This window comes from Aspergillus sclerotioniger, assembly GCF_003184525.1.
Source record: "Aspergillus sclerotioniger CBS 115572 chromosome Unknown BO94scaffold_19, whole genome shotgun sequence".
NCBI lineage: Eukaryota > Fungi > Ascomycota > Eurotiomycetes > Eurotiales > Aspergillaceae > Aspergillus > Aspergillus sclerotioniger.
The window spans coordinates 594,801-616,936 of NW_020291009.1; the positions used below are offsets into that span (position 1 = coordinate 594,801).

A 22,136-nucleotide genomic window follows, 5' to 3' on the forward strand; every position below is an offset into this window, starting at 1 on the left:
TAGTAGACACCCCGCCCAACCCAACCCAACCCAACCATAAAAACACACCCAAAATAAAGAAAAGAATCTCATAAACACCCTTCCATTCATTACTCTATATAGAAAACCCCCCAAACCCCAACGACACTCTCGCCTACCCCAACGCAAACCACGTCACACTAACAACAACATCCAGCCCGCGCTCCTCCGCACCTGGATACTTGAACGTCCACATGCCATCGCGGTTGACATCCCAGAAGGCTCCGGACGCCGAGTGCATCCCGCGCTTACCGGTGTTGCTGGCTGCGCCGTCGGCGGCAGCAGACTTGTCGATCAGACCTTGTTGCACGATGGTGCTGTTCACGGTGAAGCGATAGGGAGGGGCGGTAGAAGGACTAGAGGGCGCGGTGGCGGTGATGAGGGATTTCAGGATGGTGTTCTAATTATTTCCTTGTTAGAGGTCGGGTTGGGGATGTGGGTGGGTGGGTGGAGGTAGGTACAATGATTTGGGAGTTCCATTCGCCGACTTTGGTGTGCTCGTATTCGGTCACTTCTTTGAGGGAGGTGTCGCAGGCCTGTTTTGTGGGAGTCAAGTTAATAGCTTATTGTAGGAGTTTGTGTCGCGGGGAGGGGTTTGGGGAGGGAGGTTGGTTGTTTGTTGGTGTTGGTGGGGATAGGTAGGTGAGTGAACGCACCTCGGTGGCGATCTTGGTCAATTCAGGGATCGGGACGGGCTATGTGAGTGGAAGAGTTAGTAGGTGATAGCGAATTTCCGTCTAGATAGAGACGGGTTGGACGAGAGGGGTCGATGACGTCCGGGGTGCGGACTATCCAGGTACGAAGACACGGGGGTGGTGGTGACACACCGAAGAGGGGGTAGCAACGTCGACGGCCATTGTGAGTGGATGGATTCGCGGATGTAGTTGTGGAGGGTATTTTGCGAGACTTGCAGGCTGGCAGTTAGCGATGTTCGCGCGGGTCTTGGTTCCAGGGGATGCTTGTCGGGGGGGCACGATAACCACGGGATGCTGAAGATGCGATTGTGGGGGAAGGAGAGGTAATGCGGCTCCGAGGCCGGCGAACAACATGAAACAACATTGACTGCTGGGAATGACGGCCGGAAGATTCACTTACTCAATTCAATTTGCTATGCTATGCTGGAATGTGCGGAGCAATCGAGGTGAGTGCGACAAGAGTGAGAGAACAGTTAGCGGGCTGGTGTTGAAGAATGAATGTTTGGGGGCAAGCCGTTGACTGGCATCATGGCTGATCCTGTGCCGCCTCTGATTGGCCGGAGGAGAATTTCCGCTAGCCTGCAAGGGGTCTAGCCTCCGGTCCCAGATCGGACTAGCTGGTTTCCTGGATGGGATTAGCGCCTTATCAGTCGGAGATCCATGCCAAGTCCGAATCTAGAGGTTCAAAACATGTCTATTCCGTACACTCTGAGACGCGACTTCCAAGCATTGTATTAAGAACTCATTAATCCTATGTCATTATGTCATAAACAAAGCTTTGCGGGCACATGCACACACACATACACACGCACAGGGAGAGATATAGAGAGAGTCAAGTGTCCAAATCGAGACCTTCGACACTCTGCTCCACATGACCCAGTAGGCGGGTAAAATTGCAGTCAGGACAGTTGTGCAAGCGACGGTTGCTTGCCGTAGTGCCGCTGTCGTTACATGGCTCCCGCCATCGTGGTCGCCTAACTGATTCTATTGCTTGTGCACTTTTCTCGTAGCTTTGCTCCAGGATAATTGGCCAACCTAGTTGGTTGTCATGCATGTGCATTGAAAGAACCCCATACAGCATTGCACGGCACTCAAAATGGCAACCATGTTCGCCATGGAGAAGTCGTACACGGGCCCCTTCAAGTAGGGACCATATCTCCATGAGAGAGGCTTTTTTGAGCGTGTTCATGTGCTCTGTAATTATATTGTCAGAAAAGCCGAAATATATCAACTATGAGGGTATTTCTTCCAGTAATCATCCTCAATCTTGACAGGAGCTCATCAGTAAAGGGTGTGCATGCTCACCTATGATTGTGGGTGGGATTGGAAGCCCGAGAGAGGGAATCTCGCCGCTACACTGCGACATCGCAATCGACGTGGCATTATGAAACTCACCTGACAAGTCGAAGAACCAGGTGATCCATAGCCATAAGATCAAATCCCGAGAATAATTCCTGGGGATGATTTTCTCCTGGACCCAAACGCGGGAAAAGAATCTCAGTGCACCCTGGCATCCGTAGTAGTCGGATATTACGGCCACTTTTGCCAGAAGCTCAAGACTCATTTCCTGAGGTACAGATTGGAATTGGCAATGTATAACCCTAAGAAAAGTCAATAGCGCCTCGGTGTCCCAGTTTTCGGCACTAATTTCTGTTGACCCCTTCATATCCAGACTGACACCCTCCTTCCAAGGACCGGTCAATGCTTTCTCAAACACCGGAGAGGCAAGCATCAGGTGTTTTGCGGATACCTGGATGCGAACGTCTTCATGAATGTCATCTTTCGTCTGACCTGCTCTCAGTTGTTCAGGAGTACCGTAAACTGCAAAGGGAGCATTGGCGTTTCGCAGGATAATCATCACCTCGCCATTTGGGTCAATCACATGGGATTCCTCGATCATATTGTCCTTCTTGGATACCATATTGTCGTAAGCTTCCCTTGAAGGATAAAATCTATGATGGAGTTAGATGTGTAATAGATCCGGTAATGTTAACCGATCGAGATTGGCTATAGAAGAAGAAAGAAGAAAGGACAAGATCGGGAGTTGCTCTGTATAGATAGTCTTGCTTGCTTGTCACAAGATCCATCGAAGGCTGCCTATGCGAGACGGACACCTTGATGAGCAAACCCGGCAAACACCCTGTAGAGCGCCATTGTATAGGAAGAAGATAATGAAACCTTGATGGAATCCGAACAGATCTAGATGATTTTGTGATGACTAGTTGGACTCAGGGGATAAAGAAGGCAAGCCTCCAGAGCCGTAGACTGAGGGGAATACACCGAGTAGATCGCATGAAGGAATACCCCTTGTAGTCACCAATCTAGTTCTGAACAGAGATTGTTTGAACAGCAACAACATACCCGGATCGATCAATTGATGATTTCAGGTGGTGACAGAGGCATGCTAGTCTCGTCAAGAGACCCAGCGTATCAGCGCACTAAGCTATGAAGCCATCAGCCATCAGCCATCAAGATATCAAGATAAACAGAGTAATAAGGGCGCATATGAGACTCGGGGGCCAGGTACTTGATGAAAACCGATGACATGCGATGCAATTCAATGAGCGACATCAATGACTGATGACTGAGGTTTGATGCAGATGAGGAAAGAAGAGTCAGGAACAAAACGTGAGCTAGATCACCTGATCCTGCAGGAGGGTGGTGACAAGAGGCAGGAGGAGCCTTCCATATCCAAGACTACATCCACATCTTTCCCTAGAATCGTGCTATCTACTATGATGTAAATAAGAGCCAAGAATAAGCAGCTGTCATTTTAGTATATAGGGAGCACCTACACAGACTCGTTCCCTAATATGAGATGTAAAGACATGAAATATAAGAGTCCCATGGCTCTGGCTGACACGAGGAAAGAAGGCAGGCGCCAGGTCCGCCATGCAAACGGTTCCTGGCAGCCCACACAATCGGCCCTGGACAGCAAGCACTGTTGCAGGAAATAATTTCCGACGCATCGTAGATCCAGCCCATTTGATACGCAGCGAAGGAATACACACTAGATACTACTTACTACACAGAGACCTGTACACACGACTAGTACGATAGTACCCCAGACCAATCGACGCCGTCACCGGCACCACGGCTGAACAATGATCCGCCGTGGGTCGAACCCCGTCAATCACTGAATCACAGCAATCGAAAGCGGCACGTGCGCGCTACCCGGCGGTAAGAAACAGCAGAAAACCCCCCGGCGCGCGGGACTAAGCTGGAAGGGGGCAAGCTTGGGGGCTTCCCAGCGGGGGGAGCTCGTCTCGATTGATTAGTACATTATTTACCGCCGGGCGGTGCCAATGGCATTACATCAAACCGAGCTTAAATCCTCCTCCTGGAAACCGTTAGCACCACTCACTTATCCTCTGCGAGCTATTTTTCCCATCCCATCGTCAATTGAGCCGTGCAGAATTCTCTCTTTCTTTCTCTCCCCGCTCGCATCTCACTCTTCCTCTCACTTTTGGGAATCCGATCATCACCACAAAACAATCGGACACAGCTACACCTTCTGCCTCCTACCTCCTCCTACCTACCCCATAGACTACCAAATTGTCTTATCTCTCACTATCAGCACATCTCACCTCATCTCACCCGACCTCACCTCACCAAAATGTCCAGCCAACCTCTCCTCCAAACCGCCCCAGGTACCTCTCTTCCCCTCCCTCCTCCTCCTTCCTATCCCTACTCCCAACAATCTCTCCTCCCCCTTCCTACCACCTCCATTCCCATTTCCATACCCAGTCCCAATCCAAACCCCCAACTGACCCATCAAACCCAGGCAAGCGCATTGCTCTCCCCACGCGCGTCGAACCCAAAGTCTTCTTCGCCAACGAGCGTACCTTCCTCTCCTGGCTCAACTTCACCGTCATCCTGGGCGGTCTGGCCGTCGGTCTCCTCAACTTCGGTGACCGCATTGGCCGCATCTCCGCCGGCCTCTTTACCATCATCGCCATGGCGGCCATGATCTACGCCCTGGTCACGTTTCACTGGCGCGCCCAGAGTATTCGGAAACGCGGACAGAGTGGGATTGACGATCGCTTCGGACCGACGATTCTGGCTCTCGCGTTGTTGGCAGCGGTCGTTGTCAACTTTATTTTGAGGATGGTCGGGGAGGAGTAAATTCCTCTCTTGAATTGTCGTTGGTTCTTGGGGGGTGGCTGGGAAAGAGGTTTGCGGGAATTAGTGCTGGTCACTGATTGAGGTGTGGATATCTCGTTATGTAGATGAAGGTGGATTAGACTGGACTTCAGGTGGTCAACTAGGGGATGGATGGATGGTGAGTCGTTGGGGGAATGATTTGTATTCTTTTTTTCTTCTTCATCATTTGTTTGTGTTGAGCATTCGTGGACGTTCGTCGCTTTCTTGTTTCTGTTTTTGTTTATTCTAGACTGTGGCTTGGCAAAAGTAAAGTCATCAATAGTACCCATCCAAGGTTTCACCTCAAGAGTCATTCCAGATGTCAGCATCATGGTATATGTACATTCTGATTCAACCTCAAGGCCAATCACTCAAAATACCCAGCATCAATAAATGCCTCATAATTCCAATAATCACGCTGCTCCCCCTGCCCATCCACACTCGTGTTCCCTGAGTACTTGGCCGTCCAGTACGAACTTCCCTGCGTATACTCCCCAAACGCAGCCAGCCCCGTATTGACATTCCTCTTGCGCAGCGCAAACGAATTGTTATATGTCGCCTGGATCGACCACTCCCCAACAAACACTGGGAACTTGCCACTCCCGGACTTGGTGCGTGCGTCCGAGTACAGAAACTCCGGCAGGTTCGCCGAGGAGGTAGGCCGGTTCTCAAAGTAGTAGTTGTGTACGTCGAAGACGAGGTTCGTATCGGCGGGGAAATCGCCCTCCCAGTATTGAGGGTACTTGAAGCTCCCCTGGAACATAACAGGGATCTTAGGGTTCACTGATGCCACCTTTTGGACCACGGCCTTGATGTACTTGAGGACCCAGGCTGCGCCGTGGTCTGTGAGTGCAACTGGTGTACCGAATACAATCATATTCGTGTTATTGTCAGCAGGCTCATTGATAGGTTCGATGGTATAGGACTGCGGCGAGTCGGACTTCTGCACGAAGTCGATCACCTTCTCGATCACTTGCATAGAATAGTTGAAGTTTGTCTCGTTGTAGAACCAATCCCAGTGGCCCGTGGCTTCGCCAATGGTGAGCCCGTTTGTGCCGCCGGGAAGGGAGTGCGTGTCGATGATGATGTGCATGTCGTAGGTTGAGATCGCGTAGTCAGCGATTTCCTTGATGTAGGCGGTTTGGTTCCCCGAGTATAGCTGGGACCCCGGAACCTTGAGCCAGGCTGCATAGGTGGTGGGGATTCGAAGGATTCTGACTCCGCCGGAAGCCAGCTTGTCAATGTCCTCCTTGGTGATCCAAGTTGCGTATCGATGCTCAAGTACTGGACCGCACTGGGATCCCAGGTGCATGCAGAGTCCCCATTCGTCCGATGCGCCGCCGGAGTATGTTGCCCAGAAATGACTGTCGATGGTGGACTCTTGCTCCAGCCATCCTCCAAGGTTGACACCGTTGGCTTGAAAGGTCCGCCAGTCAATGTAAGCAGATTTCTGAGGAGTGGTCAAGGGGGCTGCAAGGGCTGGCGGGACGCAGCCCAGCGCGGCGAGAAATCCTAGTAGACCGTACATTGATGACAGGCTCAGAGTAATGGGCAAGGCAGCAGTAGATACTATCGACCTGGTGCTACAAGGTCATCCCCAGGGAATAGATCCAGCTCGGTTTATATCGTAAACATGGGTGTGCCGCCGGCACATAGCCTTCGTCCCATACCGAGGGCATCTGGATTTTCCGACTAAGGGTCCTTTGACTGAGGACCAGCTGAAGGATCCTCCGGCGTGGGAATAGCAAGTCATTCGACAAGAAGAAGCTCAGGACAAGCCAAGACACAGTCCGGGCCATCCGAGCAGCTCAGTGAGACCAAGCCCATGTTGTCATTCGATACGAAGAGCGAGATCCATAACAGAGTGACTACCGGAAAATTTGACCGGGAGGATCATCTTCACCGGGCCTAGGAAATTAATTGCAGTCGTGGACTTTCCGCCGCATGACCCTGTCGGAACGTGGTGCGGGGTGTGGGGAAATAGCGCCGCTCATGAGAATTTAATCACTCGTCACAAGAGCGTTGCCTGCGCAATCGGGCGCCGAATCACCCACCTCTAAAAGGATCAGCGGGCTCCTAGGACTCTCGCACGTTGGAAAGAACTCGGGAATTCCATACCTCGGGAGAAAGACGCCCGATGAGGTCGTGAGAGTCTCGGGAGTCCCGATGGGGGATGATGATCGCCCCGTTAGGCACTGGTTATAAATCCTGGGGGTCCCAGCTGGTCTGGCCTGTCACCAACCTGCCCTTCAACAGACAGTGCGCTTCCTGATGAAATATGTACCACTTTGGGTGTCTCTCCGCTTAAAGAGCCAAGTGAGTGACTCGTCAGCCGTTTCATATATGAGACATTCAAAGCTGTCTGAGCTTACGGCAACTCGCGACGGAATGTGATACGGAATGTTGATCCAGATCGTTGGAAGCTGTTGGCCTTGGGCAATGTGCATCGGCGGTGGTATATGTTCCAGCGACATACCCGCTTATCGAGCGGGAATCTTATCGGGACCCTGATGAGGGTATTTCGTCGCAAAGTCTGTCTGAATTCCGGAACCCCTCGTCAGGTATCCATAATGGGCCATCTGGGGTGGGGGGCCAAGCAACTAGAGCCCCATGAAGGAGTCATGGTGAACTCAATCGCTAGCTCTTCTGTGGAGGGTGGAGATGATAGGAGGAGAGCGACGCGAATGGATGATGTAACGAGAGGTGCTCAACCGCCGATCAGGCTGATCTGCCAGGACGGCAGGCGAGCAAGCCCGGCGTTGAGAGATAGTGGAAAGGGAACAATGTCCATGTGTAGTGAACCTTAACCCGGGTGGTTGAGGAACGGACCCATGGAACTTCTCGGATGGGCGAGGAGGCATTATTGGCTGCGTGTGGTTGCCTATTGATCTGGCATTGTTGTTGCCTTGATGGCGATAGTGATGGTGATGGTGATGGTTGTGGTGGTGGTGGTGGAGAGAGAGAGAGAGCGAGAGAGAGAAAGTCTATCTACAGATAACAAAGTATGGATTCTTTCAAACAGGAAGGGACGACAGACGGTAACCTGCAGGTCTGTGTAATGATACGGGACTCAGGGCAACCATACATACAGGTACGAGTACGGGTATGGCGCCAGCTGTACGGTACTTCTGTCGGGCGGCAGACCCCTGCTGGAGCAGTTCTTAGCGCGGGCAGTACCCCGGCCATCCATGGCCACCCATGGCCCAGTCCAGGCCCGGCATCACATCATGGACCCACCCGCAGTATCAGGCAGTGATTCGACGTGTCATCCGCCCGCTGCCCTCCCCAGCAAGCAAGCAAAGAACGGTGCAATAAATAGTCCCCCGTCTGAGACCAAACCAGACAGTATTGCAGACCGGTTGTGAATGGCTCAGAAAGTCCCTCCCGTAGAGTAATACATAATAAGTAGCAGTAGTAATGACTAACCAACCATGTCTCTCGTCTCCCTTCTTTGGTTCTGCTCGTCTGCCTGCCTGCCCGCCCTGTCTGCTGCTGCTGCTGCTACTCCTACTACTTCCCCTCCCACCTCTCCTCCCTTGATACCTCCCCGTTATCCCGGGTTCTTCCCTCTTCTCCCAACTTCTTTGCCCTTTCCACTCACCCAAATCCTTCGTCTTCCCTCATCTTCCCAAATAACCTTTTTTTGCCTCTCAAACCGGTTTGGTCCCTGGTCGGACACCTTTTTCATTTTCCTCCATCGGGTTCCTAATTAATCTGCCCATTATCACCGTTCTATCAGCATTTCCCCTCCAGTTGACTGAATATTACTACAACGGTGCCCCAAACAAACACACACCACTGGGAACTCGATTTTCCTTCTTCCTTCTTCATCCTTCTTACCTCTCTTTCTTTCACTTTGTCTCTCTCTCTCTCTCTCTCTGTCGGGCTCAACTCTTATCTACCTTACTTGTTCTTAGCCCCGGGTGCAGTCTTTACTTACCCAACTATCAACCTACCGACTACCTACCTACTACATAGTAGGTACTAGATACCGCTTGGTCATTATTATTAGATTACGCCACCGCCCAACCGGCCGTCCGTGGAAAGGTTGCCTCTCTCGACGCCGTACAAGAACTGCCTAGCCGTGGATCCGGGCAGCTTTCCTCCCCTTCCCGGCGTGCATGTGACCTGGCTGGGGAGGATCTTCTCAGTTCTGAGCGCTGAGTTCTTGCTGGGTTCTGGATAGTTGGATTCTTCCATCCAGATCCTTCCCGGACGGAGTGCCTCCTACAACTCCGCGCCGGCCCTGATCATTCTCATTCCTCCCTATCCCTTTGTTATTAGGCCTCGCCAGTCATTCTTGGTCATCCTGGCCTGCCGGTAACTTGTTATCATTCATATACTTTACTTTACTACTACTACCTACTACTTGTCTATCGTGCGCTCCCTTGCCCCGGCCAATCCCAATCCCCGTCCAACTTCCCGACCTAATCCAATAACCTTCCTCGATCGCGCAGCCTTGTTGCATGCTTCCACTGTTGGGGCTTCGGGTGTCCGTCGTTTCTTGTTGGGGTCTCCCCGTGTTTCCTTCCTCCTTGCTGGGTCAACCGGTCGCAAACGACGTCTGACCGATCGGCGGCAACCTCATTCCCTCGTTGCCTATTCCCCTTTACTCCACCTCCCCCATCTTGCTCCCCCGGATTTAGATCGCATTTGCATGCACAGGTGCATGGGTGACTTGTGCGGCACATAAATCTGGACTGTGCTGTGCCTCTTACGTGGCGCCTCTAACCCTGTCGCATACCTTCACATACCTTCGCATCGCGCAGATCCGACCACCTCACATTCTTGCGCGCTTACCTCGCATGGCATGTTTCGGTTGCTTCCTTGGTCCTCTGCAATCGGGGGCAACAAGGTGATGGCCGAGGAGCTCAAAATGCTCGCGACCTCGCCGCACTGCGCTGCGCCTGGTCTTGCGGGTCTACCATTACCCCAGCTGAAGCGCAAGCGCTCTGATTCTAGTGATCCCACCTCCGCTCGAGATGCCCCGGTCGCAACTAAGCTACGCGCGGATGACACGCCCTCTAGCCCCATCATCGTTAAACAAAGCTTCTCCCCAGCCGTCAATAGCACAATTACCGTGCCGCATGAACCTGGGGGCGACGGTCGCGCCGAGCCAATCTCGGAGTCGTCGCATACGTCGCAACCTGGTCAAAGCGCGATCGCGTCGGACTCACCAATTACGAATCAGGACATCACCCCCCGGAAGATCGACGCGGATACGCTGCGCGAGACACTGGAAGCACAACTGAGCCTGGAGGTGTTGTTGAAGCACAACGAGTTGCGGCTGATCGATCAGGAGATCGCCAAATGCCAAGTTGCACTGGAGCAACTCCGTCGGTGCGCCGAAATACCATACCCTGGATCGTGCGTGGCGGGCTATTCGCCATCTGTCAGCAACGGTACGGGCGCGGCGGTATGGGCTCCTGAAAATGGGCCTGCGCCGCAATCTCCTGCACCATGGGGTGTGATGGAGGGCCCTTATTCGCGTCACTACACCCGATGGCTACTTTCTGATCCTCGGTTCGACGGCGGGGATCTCGATCCCGGCACCCCTCTGGCCGGATACCCTTTGCTGGAAGGTCGTACGACACGCGGAAGTTCAGGGGATCTAGGTTACTTGGCTGGCAAGACGCGACCGCAGCGTGGCTCGGGTGGTGCGAAGCTTCAGTCTCTGCCCAACGGCTACCCGCCACCGAAGGAGAAGGCTGGGCCCATGCTTATTCGACGAAAATCGGATAATGTTCTGGTGAAGCTCGTCTGCCTGGACTGCAGGCGGGACAATTTCTCCAGCACGCAGGGCTTCATCAATCACTGTCGTATCGCGCATAACCGGAACTTCGCCAGCCATGATGCAGCGGCGGTGGCGTCCGGCGAGCCCGTCGAAGTCGATGAGGCTGGCGCCATTGTTGGTGGCAAGAATGAGATCTCCTGTGCATCCACAGCCGGTTATGTTCACCCGTTGATTCGGTCTGCACATGGGATTGAGCCCTCCAAAACGCCGTCCTCTGCATCTGAGGCCGCGGGTGACCAGGCCACTCCCCGGAAGCGATCTGGCCTGAGCCAACGGGCATCGTCCGGGGTGGAAACTCCTCGTGCACCTGCCCGTCCTCCGTCGGGCGCTGCCACTGGTGGCTGGGGTGATTCGTTCACGGGCTCTCCTGCCACGCCTCACCTGTCATCTCTTTTGCAGTCCCGGGGCGTGGACCTTGACCTTGACCGGTTGGTTGGGGAGGCGAAGACCGTCGTTGATCTTGGCGAATACTCTTCTGACGAGGGTGAGTCAGAGTTGGAGCCTGTGCCACCCCCGGCGGCGATGAGTCACGAGCAGACGGCGGCTGCCGTCCGTGCGGGCAGGCAACCGATGCGGACAACAGCCTCGCAGGCCGCGCCCCAACGCCCCGGCAGCCGCAAGGGGCTCGACAAGACGACTCACAAACCCCCTCCGTTGGAGTCACTGACCCCGACCAAACCGGCTCCCTATCCATCCTCCTATGGGCCCGTGCCTTGCTCTTCCCGGTCGACCCAGCTAGACGAGCTGCGGGAGGAACGCTCGTCCAACCTCAGTCCGAACACGGTCGAGTCGAACCAAGCGCCGAGTCTGGTTAGCGATGATGACGACTATGAAGCGGCTTCAGACTCGGAGAGCCCTGGGCCTAGCTCGTCCGAAGCGGGCGATCCGGAGGACTTTGGTCATATCGATGTAGAAGACGACGAGGACAGCACGGCATCGACGGCAGCGCCAGAGGGCAAGTCGGACATGGGGATGACGAGCGCGGCTCCGCGTCCGCATCTGGCGAAGTCCTTCCGGCGCGGCAGTACGAAGAAGAAGGATCGCGTTCTGTCAGCATCAATTGGGCCTTTGAGCCGCGGCCGGGATGAGAAGCGGGTGAGCTTCGCCAGTCCGGACACGAGTCCCGCGAAAAGCAAGCAGGAGAGTCCGCGGCGGCCCGGCGAGGGACGATAAACACTATAGATTTTGCTTGGTACTTTTGATTGTCCCGGAGCTGTAATGGGGTGCCTTCATTCCTTCTTTGTATGAGACTTCAGGTACTTGATCTTGCGGGTCTGAATTTTTGCGCCGCGGCCGGGATGCCGGCTGCTCATGGACTGGCAATTTAGCGCGGCGATGTCTTATGATGATGTTAAGTAGACGACTCGCCTGTATTTGATTAATAAAGAGTGGTGCCAGCTACAGCTACAGATATGTATGTATATGTTTGTATGAGATGTCATGTGTACCGAATCCTGTCTCGGTCCGTGGTTCCGATAAGGCTTGTTGGAGCTTCAGTAGATAGATATCTCGACACAACAAAGTTTCCTTGTCACAGTCATCTGCAGACGAAACCCCTCCTCACCCACCACCATGGATCTCAACCCCCAGTCCATCTCCAAATCCACCTTTCAGGACCTCCTTACCCTCTACCCGGTCACCGTGGAAGCCCGCGCGCGCCACAAAGCCACCGAGAAGATCCTGTCTCGCAAGTCGTCCTCATCCACAGGCAAGAAGACAAAGACGAAACAACCACCACCAGTGACCAATGACTCGGGACTCCTCACCGCGGACCAACAAACCCACATCCAAACCGAAGTGAAGGAATTCTTATCCCTGGATCGATTCCGCTATGAGATTTTGCCTGGTTTAGTGGCTGCTCGAGCTAAAGATACATCTGGAGGTGGAGGTGGGTATATAGAGAAAGATGAGTTGGTGAAATTAATGGAATGGAAGATGTATGTCCCTTCCCCCTTTTTTCTTCCCCTAATGTCAGATTGTGATTATACTCTACAAAGGGATAAAATAATAACAACTGACGATAGGAAACACGGCATTTTCCGGCCCGCATTACTGGGGTTGATTCGCTCGAATCCCGAGCCCCTGGTCCGGAAGGTTACGGGGGAGGCGTTTGCGGCGCTTCATAACACTCCTAGTACTACTAAACTAGGAGAAGGGGAAGAGGTATTCCCAGCACATGCATTGGATATGCTGGTGAAGCCGTTGAGGGGCGTGGGGGTTGCTACGGCGTCGTTGATTTTGTCTCTGGCTACTAGTACTGGTGGTAGTGGGGGGGTGCCGTTTTATAGTGATGATGTGTATTTGTGGGTGTGTTTGGGGGAATCCTCGCCTGGAATGGGTGGAGAGGCGGAAGAGAGGGTCCAACGGGGTATCTATAAACGGGTGAATGGGGAGTTGAATGTTAAATATGATGTGAAGGAGTATCGGGGGTTGTGGGAGGGGGTGATGGGGTTGCGGAGGTTATTGGGAGAAGGAACATGTTTGGAGGTGGAAAAGGTGGCGTTGGTGGTGAGGTATCGTGGGTTGGAGGGGGTGAGTAGTGGTGGTGGCAGTGGTGGTGACGATGATAAGCAGGTATCCTTTGAGGGAAAGGAGAAGGACAAGCAGGAGAATGATAAGGAGAAGCAGAATAAGGGGAAGAAGACAGAGAAGAGGGGCGAGAAGAGAGCGTTGGAGCAGCCAGGAGAGGATGGCACTGGCAGACGGAGGAGCAAGAGATTAAGCCGGGGATGAGATCGAGGTGGAGAGTGGACCGTATCAAGATTCATGCTGCCTAGCTCCATATCAATAAAGTCGTTGGAATTTGGATATGATTAGAGATGATCATCAGGCGAAGAAATGAGAGTAATCACCATCTATCTATCGGAGTCCGGAAGGAATACGTACCACTGGCTGTACGTACGACGTATCGGATGGATCACGGGCCACTGGGCTCTCTTCTCTCTTCTCTCTTCTCCCTCTGCAAGACTGCAACCAACTAACTCTCTGCATCTCTGCATCCCCACCACCCTCATCCCTCATCCCTATTGCATCCACTCCTTCTCGGGCTGTCAACTGTCAAGCCGACGCACGCGTCAGTCTTTTCCAGTTCCGCCTCCCGACCAATGATCGATCGATTCGCCTCCTCACATTTCTCACGCAACCTCGCCTCTCCCGATGCCATCGCCTCTCGCCCTCAAGGCTCAAGCATGAAGCAACGGCCAGAATAAGGTTGAGAGTACGCGGTCCGGTGTGCTGCCCAGCCTGACGGCCGGAAATCCCTGGGACGCTCCCTCTGGATGCTCTCTTCTGGGCGACGCCATTGGTGTGCGACTCCGCGTGGTTCTCCACGCTCAGTCCACTAGTGCAGCCAACAGTGGATCCGGATTCGCCAAATTATCCTGCTTTCTCTGCTGATTGCTGGCCCCCGAGCAAGCATACGAATCTGACATCCGACTCAGTCTAGCGTTGCATCCACCACGAACTTCTGGGGCCGGCTATGTACTACTCCGTCGCTCGTTGGGTCGTTTTGGCATGATTTGCGACTATCCGCGTCATGCTGTGTCCCACCCTCTTACGCCGTCTTTCTCTTCCGTTTGCAGCTCCAGCACATCCTTCCCCTTCACAATGCACGAATTTCTCTCGGCAGGCTGGCCATCTCCTGTCGACTGATTCCCCTCACACTGCGTAGGGAGTATATCTGCGGTAGATGGCCGTGTTGCTGGTTTTCTGGGCCTTTCTGCCCATACTGGCAACGGCCTTCTCCTGGCGCAGCCTTTGGTATGAACTGGGCTTTCTCGGGTCCCATCCGACCCTGAAATATGAGTCGTTCGATCAGGAGTCCCCGGAGGTCAATGTGATGCGATGGGATCCTCGATGTGAAGAAGGATACATCTTCCTTAGCCCGCGCGGCCATTCCTACCCCGAGCCGGGGCCGTTGGTCTACGACAACCAGGGCAATCTGGTCTGGATCGAACGGGAGTTTGGTCAAGTCATGGACCTCAAGGTGCAGCACTACAGAGGCGAGGATTACCTGACGTTTTGGGCGGGCGAGGACGATGGCACGCGAGGAATCGGCCAGTACTATATGGTTGGTGGCTCACACATGACAATGAACCAAGCTGACGGCCATAGCTGAACTCCTCTTACGACGTCGTCTATATTATATCCGCCGCCAACGGTCTCACAGGCGATGTGCACGAATTCAAGATCACCGACGAGGACACCGCGCTCATGACCATCTACGACATCTGTGAGGCAGATCTCACCGCTGTGGACGGTCCGAAAAATGGCTGGATCTACGACGGGCTGTTCCAGGAGATCGACATCGAGACAGGCGAGCTGATCTTTGAATGGCGAGCGAGCAACTATTACGACATTGAGGAATCGTACTACCCACTCGACTTGAAGGGCACTTCGCCGTCGGCACAGGACGCCTACGACTATTTCCACATCAACAGCATCGACAAACATTCAAACGGAAACTACCTGGTATCGTCCCGCTACATGCACACGGTCACTTGCATCAGTCCGGACGGCGAGATACTTTGGGTTCTGGGCGGAAAACGCAACACATTCAAGGATATTTCACCTGATGGGTCGGCGACAGGTATCACCTGGCAGCATGATGCACGCTGGCAGTCAGATACGGTCATCAGCTTGCTGGACAACGGGGCGCACGAACACTTGAACACGCGAGACCACTCGCGGGGGTTCATGATTGAACTGAACTTCGACGATTGGACAGCCAACACCCTGCATGTCTACGATAGTCCCGGCTACTTCAGCAGCCACTCACAGGGTAACCTGCAGGTGCTCCCCCGGACGGGCCATGTGTTCATCGGCTGGGGAAAGCCGTCCGCATACACCGAGTTCACCGAGGACGGCGAGGTGCTCTGCGACTTCCACTGGGGGCCGCGCATATACTTCTGGCTGGGATGGATCAAATCATACCGGGCGCAGAAGTTCCACTGGGTTGGCCGGCCACGGGTACCGCCAGACGTGGCAGTGGACGAGGACAGTCACACGGCGTTTGTGAGCTGGAACGGGGCGACAGACATCGCAGGCTGGGTGCTTCAGCGGGCAAGCAATTCCAGCGCTGTGGAGGCAGATTTCGAGAGCATCGAGTACACGCCGAAGGAGGGATTCGAGACGCAGGTGGACCTGATAGGCGAGGGGTACTTTCGTCTCGTGGCGGTGGATCTCGAGGGCAACAAGATGGGGGTGACGCGAGGGTTTGAGGGGATCTGGCCATGGGTAAGTGGTGTCTGCAGTGGCTGACCGGACCGTACTAACATAAGGCAGGATGCGGAAGACGATGACTCTGGGTCTTCGTTCTTTGTATTCTCGGAGCGGGCATTTCAATGGATGCTCGTGGGGACGTTCACAGCGGGGGCTGTAGTGGTGGGCGCGTGGCGGGGACGAAAGCGGATTGAGTCGATGGTGAGGCGTTGTTTGCGTTTGCATTGATACCCATGTGTTGTTGTTTACCAAGTGATTTCTTCAATATACCATTTATTTCTTACCACAATACCATCACCACATCATTATACATTATGACTTCCACCGCATAACTTATACATACAGTCTAACCCTACCCCATCCCATTCCCCTCACATCCCCTCAATCATCCCACAATACCCTCCCTCCCCTGATCCCTACCCATCCACAACCCACAACCCACACCACCACTACCACTACCACTACCACCACATAACCCCAAACCTAAACCTAAACCCCCAAAACCCCCACCAAGACCCCCACCACCATCCCCATCCCCATCCCCATCCCCACCATCGGCGCCGCAGCCCCCGAAGACTTAACCGCACTTGCAGCCGCCGTCTTCGTCGACGCCGTCGAGCTCGTCGTTGCAGCAGCAGCAGTAGTCCGACTCACGTGCATCGACGACGTCGTGGTCGAGTACAGTGAGTTGGCTTCCGCCGCGTTACAGTATTCCATTTTTTGTTGGTCGGCACCGACGTGGTTGGGGTCGGAGGGGCAGTCGTTGTAGCAGCTATTGTCGTGTATTCAGTATATCAGTGTTTGTTTTTGGTGTGGGGGGCGGGGCTAGTAGGAAGGAAGGGAGGGTGGTAGGTAGGTAGAGTACAAGGTGTAGATAAGGTATAGATACTAGGGTATGGAATAGGGTACAGAAGGGGGGAACATACGTAAGCATATTCTTGCTCTGAGTACAGAGACACGACCAGTCGTTTTGGCTACAGTTGTCCATTTCGGGTTTCATTTGGGCGAGGCAGGCTTCGAGGATGCTGGTCAATCTTTATTAGCTTCTGGTTCATGGTTCATGGGTTTGGGTTGTCGATTGGGATCGGAGTGTGTTGATGTGTATGTATGTAGGTAGTATGTTTGGCTGTGATAGGGATAGGGATACGGGTGTAGTGGGATTGAGAGTATAGTATATGGCATAGGGTGTAGGGACTGGATGCAGCATAGAACATATGGTAATGGCCAAGAGGAGGGAGAGAGGGGAACATACTTCTTCGCACATTGCACATAAGGACTACTGCTATCGCTGGTGCTGGTGGGTGCTGGCGCTGTATCTGCGGCAGCGGCGGCAGCTGCTGTGGGGGTTGCAATGGAGACTGTCGCAAGGGTGATGGTCAAGAGGAGGTGAAGAAGATGGAGAATGTACATTTTGTCTGTCTTTTCTTTTTCTCTCTCTCCTATGTCTTGGGAGTTGTATATAGGTATATGTGTGTATGAAGGTATTATATGTATGGTATGGCAGGGGAGAAGTGAGAAACTACGAGGAAAAAGAATCGACCAGGAAGGACAATTACTTATATCTCGACCAGCAAGGCCGGGCTACAGACTCGTGAGACTCCTCCAGGGAAATGGCAGAGATAGGCCATGAACACCTGCATAGACTATACCAGCCACCAGTCCTGCACCCCGAGCGAATTATTGAAGCTAGGCGGGGGCCAATATGAGAGGTCCGACGAATCTTAACCCTAAGACCATGTCGGTGTACTGAGCAGTGAGAAACACAAAAAACGAATCAAGCTACTCCGTACACCAGTGTCACTGCCCGCCAATGGCAAGGTGCTCCGCAATAATACACTATATACAATTCTCCTCCTAAAACAACCTCAAAAGATCCCTCCCCCCCCCCGCCCACCATGGCCGCCCCAAAGCAACACAAATCGGCAACAAAAGAGGGTTTCCGAGGGATCAGCGGCGGTGCGCCCGCCGCGGGCAATCCGCCTGGTCCGTAAGTCATCCGGCGCGCGCCAACGCCGTCCGGACGGATGCCATGTCTTCTTGCCTTGCGTCTGGATTATCGAGGTCATATGCAATTGCCGGCCTGGCCACTCTGACCTGTCTCTACTCTTGTCCAAATCCTAGTGTCTCCTCCACGGCAATGGACAGCTTGTGCTCCAAAACATCGTGGGTCTTGTAGGGGGGCAGATCCAGGCGGTTGAAGCTACCACAGTTAGCCAGTCATTCAACAGGTAATGGACAGGAAACATACCATGTATGCGACTTGGGCAGCGCAATCGGATCGCCCGACTTCTCAATCGTGAACCGTCTTGGTCCGTCCGAGCCCTGCAGATCCTTGAATCCGTTGACCGGGATACGAGACGTTCCGGTGGTGAACTGCAGCAGGCGCGACTTCTGCTCCGCATCCCAGGTGCGGACGATCTTCCAGAAGTTCTGGATCACCTCGTCCTGTTCCTGGTACCCACGGTAGTCTGTGTGCTTCTTCCAGTCATCCACATCAATGTCCGCGATACCGCCGATCAGTAGCTCCAGCTCGCGCTCGTCGAATACGTTGACCAAATCGGCCGGGATCAGCTCGTTGAAACCCGACATGAACGCATTGAACTGCTCCTCCACGCGCTTCACAATCTTCCACTCCGTGACCAATCTGCCATTTGTCAGCGCATGTCATCCAGCTGTGGCAGCGTACTTACTCCACGTATTCGCCCTTGTTCTCATTAGTAACCGGGATGTCCCGGCCCCCGGGCTTCAGATCGACCGTAGTGCGCTCGCCAAACTTCTCATCGTCGACCGAGAAGGTGAGCTCAATGATGCCCTCGATGTCGTTCTCCCTGCCAGGCGTTAGAATCAAAATCCACTCATCGCACATCACACATACAAAGTCCAAGTCAAATTGCGGTGCAGGTCCTCGTCGACACCCTCCATGTCTTGCAGCGAGACCTTCTTCCGCAGCATCATCTTGTAGAACGCTCCGATGAAGAAGGAGTCGAGGAAGCGGCGGTGGAAGATGGCCAGACCGACCACGCGTCCGATGAACTTGAAGTAGTTCAGGTGCTCCGGGTTCACGCCGGAATGGGGATTAATTTGCAGGGTATAATTATCATGTGCAGAATACTCGAAAAGACAATAGAAGGGGTTAAACATTTCGTGGGAGAGAAGGAAGAAGAATTCACTGGACTCATTAGCTGGGAATCACTCGTTCAACCGTGGGATACTTACCGGGAGAGACCACCATAGTCCAGACCGTCTTCGCCATCGAACTTGATCATCAAGCGCTTCTTCAGATCCGAAGCGCTTTGCCGCATGATCTCGGCGTACGAGTCCTCGAAGATGTTGTTACGCCGCACTTTGACATGGCACTGTCCGGACATGATCCGCAACGCGGGCTGCGACCGGAAGTAAATCAGCTTGCGGCGGAAGTCCCGCTTGTACTGCGGGACGCCCTGGTCTAGCGACGATGGCAGCCGAGGATCATCCCACGTGGTGGTCTTGGTGTTGTGGTCCACAAAGTACACGCGAGCCGTGTTCGTCAAGCGCATTTCCCATCCACTAGGCAGAGGCCCCAGTTGGGACACCGGCTGCTGCTGGATGGTTGTGTTGCCGCCGTTAGCATTGTGCCCGTACATGCGAATGTACTGCTGTCGCCGGGGATCGACCCACGTCGTCGTCCGCGTGTTGTGGTCGACGAAGTACGGCCGGCCCTCGGGCGTCGTCCGTTGTTCCCATCCGGGCGGGAGCTCACCAGTGCCTGCAGTGGTTGCTCCCGTGGCCATCATGGACACAGCACTAGCGCTGCCACCGGCCGGCGGGGTATGGGCCTGCTGCTGCTGGCTCTCGGGCAGGTTCGGCGAGTTGGCTCCCGTGCGGTCTTCCGGCAGCATCCGGCTCTGGTGAGCGCGACGCTCCAGCTGCATGTTAGCCTCCCGTTGCGTGCGCTGTGTTTGCTCGTTGTAGTTTGATGATGGCCGAGTCCAGGTGGTGGTCCGCGTGTTGTGATCCACATAGTAGGTCCGTCCCAGGTTATCCTCCCGTCGCTCCCAGCCGGCTGGCAGGCGACCCTGGCTGTCCTCAAATGAGCTGAGATTGGTGCGAGAGCCGTGGGGGGCATTTGCAGGGGGTGGGGCGCCATTTACCGGGCCGACGGTGCTGGTCGGTCGGGTGGTTGAGGGCACTCGTTGCGGGTGAAGAGACGCATTCAACGCAGTGGCGGACGGTTCCGCTTGACTGGGTGTGGCAGATGGGTGCGAAGCAGACGAGACCTGCGGGACGAGCCCACTGGAGGTCGAGGACTGGGCATGTGAGCGGTGGAGGCCATTGGCCTGATTAGGGATGGGTGCGCTGAGGTTGGTGGACAGGTTGATGATCAGCTTTCCGTGCACGACAAGATTATCGTTGGATTTCTTCAGATCTCGGGTGAGCATTTCTATCAACGGGCGAGGCCGAATGTCAGTTCATGACGTCCGGAGCGTGGAAATAGAACGCATCGATGCACTCACCGTCGCCACCCATCTGTAGATCTATCACATCTCCGATCCGCACATTGATAACACCGAGGAAACCCTGGTCCTTCTTCTTGAACTTCTTCTGGTCGAATATCTGGATGGCGAGGATACTGTCTTCGTTGACTCGGCTGCATGAACCGGATCAGTTCAGTCCGCAGACGCAACCAGCGGGGTCGGGTCCTTACAGATCAAACATTTCATTCCAGTAGGGGTTCAGCGTCTTTTTGATCACGGACGTCGTGTGGGTTTGCTCACCCCCGACGGTGGCCACAGCGAAGGGATCTGGAAACCCTGTAGGAGAATCGTCAGCTCGAAGTCTCCCGGATAGTCAGTCGGTCAGCGTGTAGGATCAGTGCGGGACATACGGAACACATCTCGCTTGTATAACCCATCCGCCGCAATAACTATCGAACAAATCCAGTCAGTCTCGGTCCATCACCCGTATTCCATCTGATCCCTCGGGATCCGCCACGGATTGAGCGTCTTACTGGTGACCCGAAGATTTGGTTGTCTGGAGGTGATCGATCGATGGTTAGCATCCGCCGTCAGCAGCCCACGCACACACGACGTGGTTTTTCAGATCCCACGCAAGGGACCCAGGACATGCACATACGGTGGCAGGTTGGAACCCATCCTGGAGGGAGGGATCAGGCAGGCAGGCAGTTACGCGCCTCTGAGTGCAGCAAAGGGCCGATCCGGGCAAGCCTCAAAAGGTAAATCGCGGCGTGCGCATCCACCGCCGTCGACAGGCACGGACACCGAGCAGTAGCGGGAGAGTTGCGTACGGAGAAGGCGTGGGGGGAGGGGGTTTGAAAGCGAACGGAGGAGGGTGGAGAGAGGGGAAGGGGCACGGGAAGGGGAGTCGATAAAAGTGAGGTTGACGATAACCAACGGGCGGACTAAGGCTAAGGCTGGATGGAGATGGAGGAGGCGCGGGCTCGTTCCAGTTGGGGCTGAGCAGGGCAGTCAGTCCTGACGTTGCGCCGCTGGAGCCAATCACGCGGCCGCGAGGGGTTCACCCGGGAGTTGCAGAGCTGGTCTCGGGCGGGCAATAAAAAAGGTCTCGAGTCTAGGTAGGTAGAGTCTAGAGTCTAGAGTCTAGTCTAGATACTAGAAGGGAAGGTCGCCAGTGCTAGACGGCTCCAGAATCAATCCAGAAGAAATGAGGTTCGATGTGGTGGGCGTCGGGAGGAAAGATCGTGGCAAAGGGAAAGGAGGGAGGGGTGAACTGGGAAACGTCAAGCAGCTAGTAGCAAGTTAGCAGCAGTAGGCAACTCGTCCTAGTCTCCGTAGGTACTAGCTAGGTAGGACGACGCCGTCTGAATCGTCCGGCTGGTCCTCTGGATTTGTTCGGAAATCCTGAGGTTTTAGGACTGACCTGATCCGCTACCGGAGGAATGAACCGTGGAGCCGTGGAGGGGATCCGATGTTACCGTGAAGGGAGTCTGATAGAAGTCCAAGTAGTAGTAGTATGTACTCCTCCCGTACAGAGTAGACAAGACACCGACCTAGAAGTCACTACTCACTAGGAATAGTGGAGGATGGATTTCCTTCCGATCGCTTGGGCGGCTAACGGAATCCCGCCCAATACGCAGGCAGCCCCGCGTCGGTTTCAATCTTAATAGGTACTAGATTACTATCACTACTAGTACTACTACCACCACCACCACCTCAATTTCCTCCCTATCCAAGGCAGCGAGATTCTCCTAATCTACGGGGAATTGCCCTCCTTTCCCAGCTTATCCTCCTCGCCTCGCCTCTCCTCTC

At 54.2% G+C, this 22,136-nt stretch overlaps 8 protein-coding genes across 8 annotated transcripts; 3 read left to right on the top strand and 5 right to left on the bottom strand.

Moving 5' to 3' along the window:
- Positions 1-30: 30 nt before the first annotated feature.
- On the bottom strand, positions 31-1,193 carry BO94DRAFT_576451 (dynein light chain Tctex-type family protein). Its single transcript, XM_025615138.1, has 5 exons — positions 1,114-1,193; positions 846-924; positions 675-713; positions 480-554; positions 31-418 (listed from the first exon to the last, which is right to left on the bottom strand). Exons 2-5 carry the CDS (start codon positions 873-875, stop codon positions 134-136), a joined length of 429 nt encoding a protein of 142 aa, XP_025466046.1. The 5' UTR covers positions 876-924; positions 1,114-1,193; the 3' UTR covers positions 31-133.
- A 352-nt stretch (positions 1,194-1,545) lies between these two features.
- BO94DRAFT_469565 (uncharacterized protein) lies at positions 1,546-2,613 on the bottom strand (the record flags this gene model as incomplete). Its single annotated transcript, XM_025608292.1, has 2 exons — positions 1,546-1,907; positions 2,019-2,613. The coding sequence occupies 2 exons, from the start codon at positions 2,611-2,613 to the stop codon at positions 1,546-1,548; spliced, it is 957 nt and encodes a 318-aa protein (XP_025466047.1).
- Positions 2,614-4,035: 1,422 nt separating this feature from the next.
- BO94DRAFT_536734 (putative vacuolar transporter chaperon Vtc1) lies at positions 4,036-5,176 on the top strand. Its single transcript, XM_025612093.1, has 2 exons — positions 4,036-4,363; positions 4,498-5,176. The coding sequence occupies exons 1-2, from the start codon at positions 4,330-4,332 to the stop codon at positions 4,836-4,838; spliced, it is 375 nt and encodes a 124-aa protein (XP_025466048.1). The 5' UTR covers positions 4,036-4,329; the 3' UTR covers positions 4,839-5,176.
- On the bottom strand, positions 4,954-6,850 carry BO94DRAFT_123378 (glycoside hydrolase family 5 protein). The gene has a single exon (XM_025605589.1). It carries the CDS (start codon positions 6,382-6,384, stop codon positions 5,224-5,226), a length of 1,161 nt encoding a protein of 386 aa, XP_025466049.1. The 5' UTR covers positions 6,385-6,850; the 3' UTR covers positions 4,954-5,223.
- Positions 6,851-9,732: 2,882 nt separating this feature from the next.
- Positions 9,733-13,483, top strand: BO94DRAFT_495600 (uncharacterized protein; the record flags this gene model as incomplete). The annotated part of the gene is made up of 3 exons (XM_025609269.1): positions 9,733-11,674; positions 12,155-12,587; positions 12,675-13,483. The coding sequence occupies 3 exons, from the start codon at positions 9,733-9,735 to the stop codon at positions 13,381-13,383; spliced, it is 3,084 nt and encodes a 1,027-aa protein (XP_025466050.1). The 3' UTR covers positions 13,384-13,483.
- An 855-nt stretch (positions 13,484-14,338) lies between these two features.
- BO94DRAFT_625632 (arylsulfotransferase family protein) lies at positions 14,339-16,166 on the top strand (the record flags this gene model as incomplete). Its single annotated transcript, XM_025617300.1, has 3 exons — positions 14,339-14,719; positions 14,764-15,885; positions 15,934-16,166. The coding sequence occupies 3 exons, from the start codon at positions 14,339-14,341 to the stop codon at positions 16,096-16,098; spliced, it is 1,668 nt and encodes a 555-aa protein (XP_025466051.1). The 3' UTR covers positions 16,099-16,166.
- Positions 16,167-16,447: 281 nt separating this feature from the next.
- On the bottom strand, positions 16,448-17,280 carry BO94DRAFT_547743 (GPI anchored serine-threonine rich protein; the record flags this gene model as incomplete). The annotated part of the gene is made up of 4 exons (XM_025613344.1): positions 16,448-16,489; positions 16,525-16,642; positions 16,797-16,895; positions 17,123-17,280. The coding sequence occupies 4 exons, from the start codon at positions 17,278-17,280 to the stop codon at positions 16,448-16,450; spliced, it is 417 nt and encodes a 138-aa protein (XP_025466052.1).
- Positions 17,281-17,970: 690 nt separating this feature from the next.
- On the bottom strand, positions 17,971-21,002 carry BO94DRAFT_587160 (NEDD4 family E3 ubiquitin-protein ligase; the record flags this gene model as incomplete). Its single annotated transcript, XM_025615804.1, has 10 exons — positions 17,971-18,070; positions 18,119-18,514; positions 18,561-18,698; positions 18,746-19,039; positions 19,087-20,290; positions 20,364-20,497; positions 20,555-20,660; positions 20,735-20,773; positions 20,858-20,880; positions 20,983-21,002. 10 exons carry the CDS (start codon positions 21,000-21,002, stop codon positions 17,971-17,973), a joined length of 2,454 nt encoding a protein of 817 aa, XP_025466053.1.
- Between the last annotated feature and the right edge of the window lie 1,134 nt (positions 21,003-22,136).